Source organism: Puccinia triticina, chromosome 13A, assembly GCF_026914185.1.
Source record: "Puccinia triticina chromosome 13A, complete sequence".
NCBI classification, from domain to species: domain Eukaryota; kingdom Fungi; phylum Basidiomycota; class Pucciniomycetes; order Pucciniales; family Pucciniaceae; genus Puccinia; species Puccinia triticina.
Window position 1 is genome coordinate 4,332,181 of NC_070570.1, and position 10,671 is coordinate 4,342,851.

General features: G+C 47.2%; 2 protein-coding genes across 2 annotated transcripts; one reads left to right on the forward strand and one right to left on the reverse strand.

Moving 5' to 3' along the window:
• PtA15_13A383 (uncharacterized protein) lies at positions 1 to 320 on the forward strand (the record flags this gene model as incomplete). The annotated part of the gene is made up of 2 exons (XM_053162575.1): positions 1 to 236; positions 311 to 320. The coding sequence occupies 2 exons, from the start codon at positions 1 to 3 to the stop codon at positions 318 to 320; spliced, it is 246 nt and encodes an 81-aa protein (XP_053026538.1).
• A 1,420-nt stretch (positions 321 to 1,740) lies between these two features.
• PtA15_13A384 (uncharacterized protein) lies at positions 1,741 to 8,037 on the reverse strand (the record flags this gene model as incomplete). Its single annotated transcript, XM_053162576.1, has 11 exons — positions 1,741 to 1,991; positions 2,075 to 2,165; positions 2,292 to 2,403; positions 2,476 to 2,614; positions 2,709 to 2,738; positions 2,818 to 2,942; positions 3,064 to 3,244; positions 3,370 to 3,858; positions 7,091 to 7,390; positions 7,474 to 7,763; positions 7,856 to 8,037. 11 exons carry the CDS (start codon positions 8,035 to 8,037, stop codon positions 1,741 to 1,743), a joined length of 2,190 nt encoding a protein of 729 aa, XP_053026539.1.
• Between the last annotated feature and the right edge of the window lie 2,634 nt (positions 8,038 to 10,671).

The window sequence follows — 10,671 nt, forward strand, 5'->3', positions numbered from 1 at the left end:
ATGAGTGAAAACGACGGGTCAAATGATATGCAGTATAGTAATGATACCGATGAGCCATTGCTGGACCAAGACCCTGCGAAGACGGGCGCATCATCGCTCGAAGATGCCAATGATTGCAACCACCTGCTGGATGCGGGCACGGGGATGCTGGCCGTGGTGGTGGACATACCCAACAGGATCCTGTGCGCCGGAATCATCGGGCTGCCGTGTGTACTTAGGAACGCGGGTTTCGTAGGGTGCGCTCCTGCATCCTCGAACAAGGGATTGCAGTTTGTTTTGTCTCTCAAGCGGTGCATTTCTTTTGACTCAGGGGGGCCTGATTGACTCCAGGAAAACAAAGACATCATCTGAAGGAGTAATATATAACTTTTGTGCGTTGAAGCCATTCTACAACTCGATAATTCCAGAATAATCATGAGAAACATTGATAACAAGATAAAGGAGTTTCTGTTACATCTTGGATAACTGTACATAAAAGTCGTGACTGTTTTGGAGATCTGATTATGGGAGGGAAAGGAGACACGTTCTAGAGACAACTAGTTAACAGCGGTGGTGCCGGCGTTACCAGTTGCAGCGTCGGGTTTGTCACCGCAGGCAAGCTGATTCACGACATGGGGTGCTTTATCAAGCTACAAAGGGGTCATTCTGGTCAGTCTGGGTTTGGATAAGGGACATCGCGACATGCACGGTGATGCCTCGCCAGCTGTTGGGGGATAAAGAAGGCTTACATTAGGGGGGTTCACAATAGGATAAAAATAAAACTTTAGAGCCAATTTCAAGGCCTTTATCAACAACTTTTTAAAAAATTGGCAAGATGTACAGGATTGAATGTCCCTTGACAATCAGAGAAACTTCTTCATTTTTAAAAAAGTCATTCATAAAGGGTTTAATATAGGCTCTAAAGTTTTATTTTTATCCTATTGTGAACCCCCCTATTGGAACCCTCATCTGTACCTCACTTTGTGGGTTGGGTCGGCGCCGCGTTACCGTCGCAGGCGAGCGGATTGACGATGCTTTTTCCAACTTGGCCAGTTTCTTCATAAATATATACTATCTGAAGTGACTAGTTCACACATTCTTTTACCTGAAGAATATTTTCTATTGCTCTCTGGCTTTCAGTAACCAGGGCTAGATGATAAAAAAATTGTGCAACTACTGCCATAAAAAATTGTGCCCAAACACCATAAAAAAATAGTTTTTGTTATGGTAAGTAAACCTAAAAAACTTGGTTGATAAAATTCATATCAATAATGTTGGTGTTTATCTTGGACTTTTAAACCTGATATTCCAGTCTGGAATCTTTATTTCAGGGTTCCAGTCCTCACAACACCTAATAAAATGTAGCAAATGTGAAGTACATCCTGTGGGATAAAATCTCTAGAACATTGTTGGATTGTATTGATCACAATCGGACTCTAAAGGCCTGGGAATGACAGTTGGACATCGACAGCCAATGAAAAAAAAAAAAAAACAGTTTTGTTTTTCACAAAGTGAATAATGGGTTAATAAAACAACAACTCTACAGATCAGTCCTTTTTCCTCTTTGTGATGAAAGCACAGGAACAACGACGAGGAAATCACAGGGCCAATTCTATTTACAATTGAATACAAGTGTGCATGATAAGAAAATGTGAAGTGTGAAGTAAGAATTATCCACAAGCGACCAAAGCGTGTTTCCACAGAGAACGATGACCGAAGAGAGACAATGATGCATGGATGGAAGAGGAGAAAGATGAGAGATCACAGGCAAACTTTGGGCACGCGATTAGGATCGAGAGCCTTGGAGAGGGAGTTGACAGTGCTGATGGCCATGACGCCCAAGCCGAAGGCGACAGTCAACAGGCCGGCCCAGTTTTCTCTCTCGAAGATGGAGCCGGATTTCGTCGACAGCTTAAGCTGACAAGCAGCTGGGAAAACATAGGCCAATGCCGACGCTGCGAGTCCTCCTGTTAGTTCTAGGACTACTCCCAGGTCACATGTCCATAGTGAAACTTGAGCATCCAGAGGTTGGACATCGAACGGCGTTAGTTTGTGGTTCCCACGCTTGTCTCGTTCTGATTCAAAAGACACTCACGCAACATGCCGATTCCTACCAATAGAGTGGTGTATAAGACGTGTCTTCTTAGATTGAACATCTCATCGGGATAAAAGAATATGTCGATTGTCTGCCAAAATCAAGCCAAGTCATAGCGTATGAAACAATGGCGGGTAAAAAGAAGCAAGATTGGAGGGGTGCACAAAAAACGTTCTCGGAAAGGATCAGAGGACAACTACAGCGCACAATTACTTACCTCGCGACAAACAAAACACTCCAAGGGTAACGTTGTAAACATATTCAGTCCGAAACACACCCGAGCGATGTTGATAACCAAGTCATCCCGCGGAAAGTTATTGAGAATGTTACTGGAAGGCGGGGGAAGAACAAAGTAAGGTTTCAGACTATGTTAGACTGATGGCGAGATTGATCGGACTCACGCTTCGGTGCGATCAGTGAAAGTGAGAAAGCCCGAAAATGACATGACTAAGCATGCAATCACTGATAATGCTGTAGACACATGGGTTACTTGGGCGAACCGGTCCAATGTGGGTGTTCTTAGTGAGCCATATATCAGTACTGCAAGTTAACATTTTCATCGTAACAGCAAGACATGATATGATGAGTTTTCTGAGTGCGCATAGTGACGGATGGAGGAAGGACCAATGCTTACGGGAATTGTGATGGCAGACGAAAGCGAAGCCTGAAGTGAAACATCATCAGTACTCCTTAAAGAGACGTAACATAAAAAACAGCAATTGTCAATCATAGAATTGACTGACTGATAACACCAATGGCTTCCACTATCCCAGGTTGGATGAACGTCCATCGGGCAGATGGATTGCCTTTCAGCTTTGGGTCAACTGAAGGACCACCAAGGGCGACAGAAAAAACAATCATCACCATGCTGAAAGCCAAACGCAAAAAAATCCAAAATCCAAAATAAAAATAGCAACTCAACCGTCTTGTCTCGAAAATAAAAGAAAAATGTGGGATAAAAAAAAGAGTGATTTGGGGTAGAAAGTTACCTCAAGAGTGCCATAGCACTAGCTTTGCTCAGTTTGCCGATGTCCCGGTAAAGCGATAAGGGATACGAGACGGTGATCGTGAAGAAGGTGATGACGAATGATCGCGAGAATAGGAATGAGAACCATTTGGACCTCGACACAAACGGAAATAATGTCGAAAGTACCGGTGGTATTGTGTCACCTAAAAACAGTTCAATTTAAGAATGGGCGCCGGAATGATGGAATTAGTGGTTCATGTAATCATAAAGGGCGGACAGTCAAGAAAGATAGGAAAGAGAGAGTAATGTGTGTATGTGGAGGGCTGACCAACGATGACGCCGAAAGCGCACATGCCACCGAAAGCGAAGATGAACTGAAAGAAGGAGACGGCGGCCTTTCCAGGGAAGCCGAAGCATTGTTCGAGGATGCCGATGTATGATCGTTGGCCGGTCATTTTGCTATTCAGGGCGATGAGTCTGATCGACCAATCGGTGACGATGCCCAGGACGACGACCATCAGTGTTCCTGTGACGAAGCCCGCGTTCCTGAGTGCATACGGCAGCCCGATGATCCCGGCGCCCAGGATGCTGTTGGCCATGTTCGCCACCCCGGCCATCATCCCCGTGCCCGAATCTAGTAGGTGGCTGTAGTCATCCTCATCTTCTCGGGATGAGGCGCGTGTCTTCGTGCGGTCTTGGCCCAGTAATGGCTCCTCGGTATCATCGCTGTACTGCATGTAACTCGATCCGTCGTTCTCACTCATCACCACGCTCCCCCTTTGCTTCCCGGTTTCTAGAAGACCGGACATCCGCATTTCTGAATCCAGGCCGGACAAGCCTTCCTCTCGCGCGAGAGTGTTTCTTGCGGGGTCGACCTCTGAGACCGTGTCCGAATCTGCTTCGAAGGCAGACTCTCTGCTAGCGATGGTACTCGCCAGCCGAGGGGGATAGTTCAAGCCGGCTTTCTGGTGCGATGCTGATTCATTATTAGGGACATCGGAGGCTAGAGGTGGCCGGTGTTCTTCGCCCAATAGACATTCCCTGTCGTGAGCTTCGTCCATGTTGATGACGAGCAAGCGGGTAGTCGTATTCTTGTGGGCCAGGCGTGGATAAATGGACCAGAGTGATTGTGAGTTGAGCTGGACAGTGTGGAGGTTGGCCAGGACGAATCAGGCATGAACGGTTTGAGGTCGTGTGGCTTCGAGGAGTCTTCTACAGCGTTCTGAGTAACTTCCGGACTTCCTACTACTACGGGCCTGGTGCCTTTTTTCTGCTGGACAACCGACCCCCGATCTTGTCATGTCACATCCACTGTCCATCACCTGTCACGCGTACACCAATCCTGGGCCACTTTTGTTGCCTGACTCCATTACATAGGTTTTTGTGACTCTCACCAGCTGGTCATGTGGGATCATCCATCTACCGGCTTCCCTGCCGTTTCTTTCACACAACTATCATATAGAAAATGCCCGCGATGTCGGAGTCACACCGGGTGCCAGCGGTTTCCCTTGTCAGGAGTGGGATTAAATGTATGGCGTACTGGAGATTGAAGGTATAAAATGGGCCTGTTGTGCAATCTGGTCACTCTCCCCTCATCACATTCCGCCCCACCGCAACAACCCTCCAGCTTCAATAAGCAACTCGAACCAAAACTAACCACCTCTGTGAAAGTCCAAGATGGTATACCTAGCCTACCTAATCACCCTTCTCTCCGGGCTTGTCTCTGTCTCCCATACGGAAGAAGTAAGCGGGACAAAAAACAACAACATGCATGCCAGATGGCTTGGCAGCAGCTTGATGTACGGCGGCTTCACCTTGTGGGGCCGGATGGGGTTCAACATGCTTGGATATCCATGGCTCAGCAGCTTGGCCTTATTGATGGGCGGCGCCTGCTTCGGAGGAGGGGTGTTTCTGATGAGCATGGCCCTGGGCATGGGCGGCTTCTTTGCAAAGGCCGCTGACCAGGAAATCCACTCTGTCAGTCGCCAGGCTATCCACCTTGATGCCGACCAACTCTTGCGTTGGAACTCTGCCAATAGCGTTACCTGCCACAACAGCAAATGTGTTGCTGAAGTATTCTCCAAATCCCAGTGCTTGAAGTACGCATGTTTCAACAGCCCTTTATCCCAATTTCATCATCAACTGACCATGTTCCACTCTCTCCTTGGCCTTTCTATTTGACAGGGCAGCTCAGACTTTGCGCAAGAAGAACTTGCACTCTGCTTCCAGTGGCAACTGCCAAGTAAGTTCCGCTTTCAGATTGTCATGTGCGCTGAAGAAAGTCCCCTTACCAGTTCCATTTTCTTGTTCCAGTTGTTGCTCCACAATTCCAAGGACAAAGTGGCCGCAAAAGAAATGCAAGCACCTTTCCCTTCCATCCACCCGCACAAGTAAAATTGTCCAAGACAGATAATCATCTCCATTTTACTGGAAATAGCCCGGATCAAATCCTCCAGAAAGCTGTCCACAGTATCTTGCACACTTGCGGTGAAAAGAATACACACCCCAAGGACAACAAGCCTGCCCACATTGGCAAGAATCTGGTTGTCATGCTCCTCACAAAGTGTTGAACCTTATGTTCCAACTGTCAAGCTCTCAGCGGCCTTGTATCTTCTGTTTTACGGAGTGTGCTTTGGCACATTCCTAATAACGGAGTGTGCTTTGGCACACTCCTAATAACAGAGTGTGCTTTGGCACACTCCTAATAACAGAGTGTGCTTTGGCACACTCCTAATAGCACTGTTCACGTAAGCTAAACATCAGCAAGATTGAAATAAAGTTTATCCCATTGTGCCAGCCAATTTGGCTGGGAAAGTATGCTGATGTATATCTCTCACATGGTCATAGATTTCTTACGTGAACAGTGCTAATAACAGAGTGTGCTTGGCACACTCCTAATAACAGAGTGTGCTTTGGCACACTCCTAATAGCAGAGTGTGCTTTGGCACACTCCTAATAACAGAGTGTGCTTTGGCACACTCCTAATAACAGAGTGTGCTTTGGCACACTCCTAATAACAGAGTGTGCTTTGGCACACCCCTAATAACGGAGTCTGAATTTGATGACTTTTGAGACACACAAGCTCTTCACCAAAGAAGATGGATGATCTTGTGATTGTGTCTGTACTTACATATCATTGGAGACTACATTTCTTTGTCTTCTTCTCTCTCAGAGTGCGGATTTTGAGAGGGAGGGTGATTGATGACATGTCAAAGGGCAAGTGGGGTTTTTGCAAGATGGGGGAAATTATGAGGTGTTGTTTGGAAATGAGAGCGGGAAAAAATACAAGTGGTGCTGAAAAAGGACAATCTCCAGGGAATGGATGCATCAAGATCTCTTTGAGCAATGGGACTTGGGAGCCTCTTCTTGTGCTTCTTCCAGCGCCTCTTCCACGCCTAATTTAACACAAGACCCTCTTTGGAGGGCCTGGTGCAGCCTGGCTGGCATGGAGTGCCCCTTGCAAAGTGAGCCTCCAAAGGAGGGATTTGTGCCATATAGCCCCTTACCCGCCCTGCTCTTTTTGGCATTTGGCAGGGCATTATTTTAGAAACACTATCGAATTTGATCCACTCAACCCTTTTTTTCATGTTCAGTGTCTCATGACTGCCTGCTTCTCCTGTACAAGCATGTCAAAAATCAAGTGTCCCACTCACCTTAACATTGGTCTTTTTCCTTGTTTTCCATGGGCAATACATCCACAGGCTGCCTACGTGATGTAAAGCCACCTATCAGAGTACAGGGAGTGGTGCCATCAAACCTGAGCACTTTGAAAGTCTTATTATGACAGTAAAAAATGGTGAGAAGGTCCAAAAATAATTATACATATCCTACAAGATGCAGGAGAAGGAAGTGGTCGTTTGGCTCAGCGGAACCTTCATGCTATTCCTCACGACTGAGGAGGTACAAGCAATAGAATGGAAAACAGCAAAAAAACAAAAAAGAGTAGGGCAAACACTAGCACATGGTGTATAAGTCACTCCTTCGGAGGGTCCCTGCAGGACGGCGTCCCCCCTCCACAAGTTGAGGGTCTTAGTTAAGTTAGCTTCTACGCCCTCTGCCGCGGCCGGTGCCGCTGGAGATCCTTCCGTCGCCCTTACCGCCCATGCCCTCAAACGAGCTCGCACTGGACTTGGTGTTCTCCTTCCATCGTCGCCCAGTCACGCCCTTCGGCTTCGGCCGTCCAAACTTGTGCTCCCGCGCCGTCCGGGTCTTCTTGCGTCCCTCCGAATCTTTTCCGGATCCCGATGGCCCTCCTGCTCGCTTCTTCGGGTTTCCCGACAGCGTCTCCTCCACCGCGATGTCAAACTCTTGCTCATCCTGGCCATCCAGCTTGGTAACATCCTTACGCTCTGTTCGAGTGTAATTGATAAGAACTTCAACTGATTGAACACCGAAGAAGAATTGGAGAGTAATGAAGGGAAAGATGACGAACTTTTGCGGAGTTCCTTAACGCCTTCTTTCATCCGTTTCGCCTCCTTCTCACGTTGCAGTTTATTCTCGACCTGGATAGCCTTCCCGAACTTCTTCAATTCCCGTTTTTTCTTAGCTTCCTCTGAAGCCTTGAGGCCTTCTGCTTCCTCAACCAGTCGGAGTCGGATGGTCTCCATGTGGGCATCCGACTTGATCATCTCGGCAAAGTAGTCCGGCGGTCGGAAGAATGGCTTCGAGTTCGATTCGAACTTACGAACTGCTTGTTGGGCTGCTTCGAGTGCATTCTTGTATCTTGTTTTGGTTTGTGAGATGGATATCAGTACATCTACTTATCCAGTTGTATCTCGAGGAAGATGATAAATCAAGGAGACAAAAACTCAAACAATTCGACTTCGATCTTCAGGTCATCATTGACATCCTCGACCGTAGTTTTATTCTGGGACTCGACGAGTTGGGTTTCAAAGAAGTCCAAGCCGAAGGTCGAGCCGAACCCTCCGGAGCCTTCGCCGCCTGTTCCGGTCGCATTGCTGAATAGACTTTCGAGAGACGCGATGGCTGTAGTCATGTCGGTTTCGATGTTGCTTGCTCTTGTGTTGCTTCTCGGGTAATAGCGGCTGGGCTGCAAAAATCTTCTGAAGGTTTGATATGCATGCCATATGCATATTCTTCGCCGACGACCCGGGCCACACCAGCCTAGGGCTGGGCCCCGGGTGATACCCGAGGCCTGGAGGCCATCCCGCGCTGGTCCCCTGCGGGTATACCCGAGGTCGGGTATCTAATTAACTGCTCCCGGGCACTATCCGTCGGATATCGGGTACCTCCCGCGGGGACCGACTGTCCTACTGGTTCAGGCCGTAGTATCTTGTCAATGAAAAAAAAAAGAGAAGGTACAATGCACGGCAATTAAAAATCCTTAATTACATCAACAAGTGCTTTTTTCGCGCAGCATTTCCCCACTGTAGGGCCTGTGAATGCTGTGCGAAAAAAGGAGTTGTTGGTGTAATTAAGGATTTTTTGTGAGACACTGCCTGGGAGGACGACAATCACGGCAGAGCCAGTCAATACCTCCCAGCGGCCTTGCTGGTATACCCCTCCGACCTCGGCTCCCTTTTATGTCATGCCTCAACTTTTGCCCCTGGAGACAGCCAAAAGCTATTGCCGCTGTTCCAACCTTGTCTTGATAAATGTCCCAATGCAGCTCACAACAAATACTCAATTGTCTCACTAAAAGTCATTTGCATCACTTTGCCCATTTCAGCTCGGCAAGGTTCTGAATGCACCATACATGATTGTTGTGCCCGTTGCTCCGTTTTCTTAATGCGGTGTTTCTTTGTAATCCAGCTTGTCTACCAGACTATTCTCACTGCCTGATTGCAAAATACACGGCCATTTGGAATCAAAAAGCATGTGGCATTCCCCATTTGCATAAGGCGGATAATTGATTCTGGTTAATGATCCATTTCCATCCTCAGCGCACATGTCAGAGGATTTCCCAAATATGGCTCACAAGAAACCGGCCAATAGGGAAATTTGTACATTTGTTGTTTTCCCCCTGTGGAGACCCACCGGTCTTCCCTTTCCCGGTATGCTATCTTATGCCTATTATAGGCGTCTCTTCTGCCCGCTCTCGGGCTCTCCTCTTGTTCTCAGCCGCTCTCGGCTGCTCTCTTACTAGGTCTTCTTATTGGTCTTATCCAAGACCGGATTCTCTGACTCATATTGTATCTTCAGCCGTCCTCGGCTCTATATTCCTATACATCTTATATCTCTATAAACGGTGCTCTCGCCTTCTTATAGCTTATTTCTCCAAAGCATGTATATTAGTGACCTAAGTTGCGACTGGACTTCTCCAAGTCCGGCCATCCCCTTTACCTTTATCCGTTCCTTACCCTGTATCTTGTATCATCCCATCCCATGGGATATATCCCTTTCCTCTCAAGTCCTCTTTACTCCTTGCTATGCTTCGCTACCAACCCCTCGCCTATAAAAGGAGGCTCCAAGCCGTGCAATATATTCCCCAACTTAGTTCTCTCGCACTTCCCGCTTTTCAGAAACCTGCAAGACTTCACAGAAATATTTCTGTGAGTTTTTATCTTCTCCTTTACTCTGCTCCAGTAAGATTGAAGACTGACTCACTAATATAAACCAATAATAGGACTACCCCCATACCTACTTTAAACCATCTACTCAAACTAACCCCGTCTACCCCTTGCCAGCCTCGCGAAGCGGTAAGATTCTCTACCCCTAGGATCCTCTTTTCTCTCATATCCTTATAGCTATCCGATAGGACCAAAGACTAAATTATATTCAATTGAAAACCCATTAATGTTATAAAAGCTAGCTTCATAAATAAACCCTCCTCCGATACCGTAATAACAAGGATGGAAATCAACGTCAACATGGACACCGTGGACCCCCGAGACCAAATCATTGCCAAAATGCAAGGTCAGTTAAACACCCTTAACATGCGTATTAGCCTTGCTGAAGCTAACCGTCAACAACCACCAGCTGCTCCCAGGGTGGAAACTATTAGCACCAGACTCCCCGAGTTCAACGGAAAAAATGATCCTGAAATTTGGATATCCAAGATTGAGACCGCCCTCCACAGCCGTAGCTATCCCGAATAACAATGGGCCTTGGTGGCCGCGGAGTGTATGAAGGACGAAGCAGAATCATGGTGGTTTCAACTCATCCAAGAAAAAGGCACCAGCAATATGCCATGGGATCACTTCAAAGGCAAACTCTTGGACCAATACAATTATAAATACCAACAGCAAGATGTCAGACAAAAGCTCAACAAACTTTGATACCAAACTCCGGACCAGTATATCAACACGTTCAAAAGACTAATCATTAAGTTACACCGCAACAAGATCACCCTGTTCGAAATCAGCTACCTCTTCACTCAAAACTTACCGGGCCTACTCAAGCAACAAGTAATGATGGAGAAAACTGAGAATTTAGAAGAATTGTGCAAAGCCTTAAGAGAAAACAAGCGCATCACGCAAACAAGCTCACATGGACCCATAGGTTTCGCCGGCCAATCATTGGCGCAGTTCACCCCCTTCAGAAAAGCCTTTACGCCCAATCATCTTTGATCTGGTAGCACCACATCCAGCTCCCACTTCCGACGCGGCTCTACCACCACCCAAGCAGTTCCCATGGACCTGGATGCTGTGGATGTAAGTAAAGCCTGCTG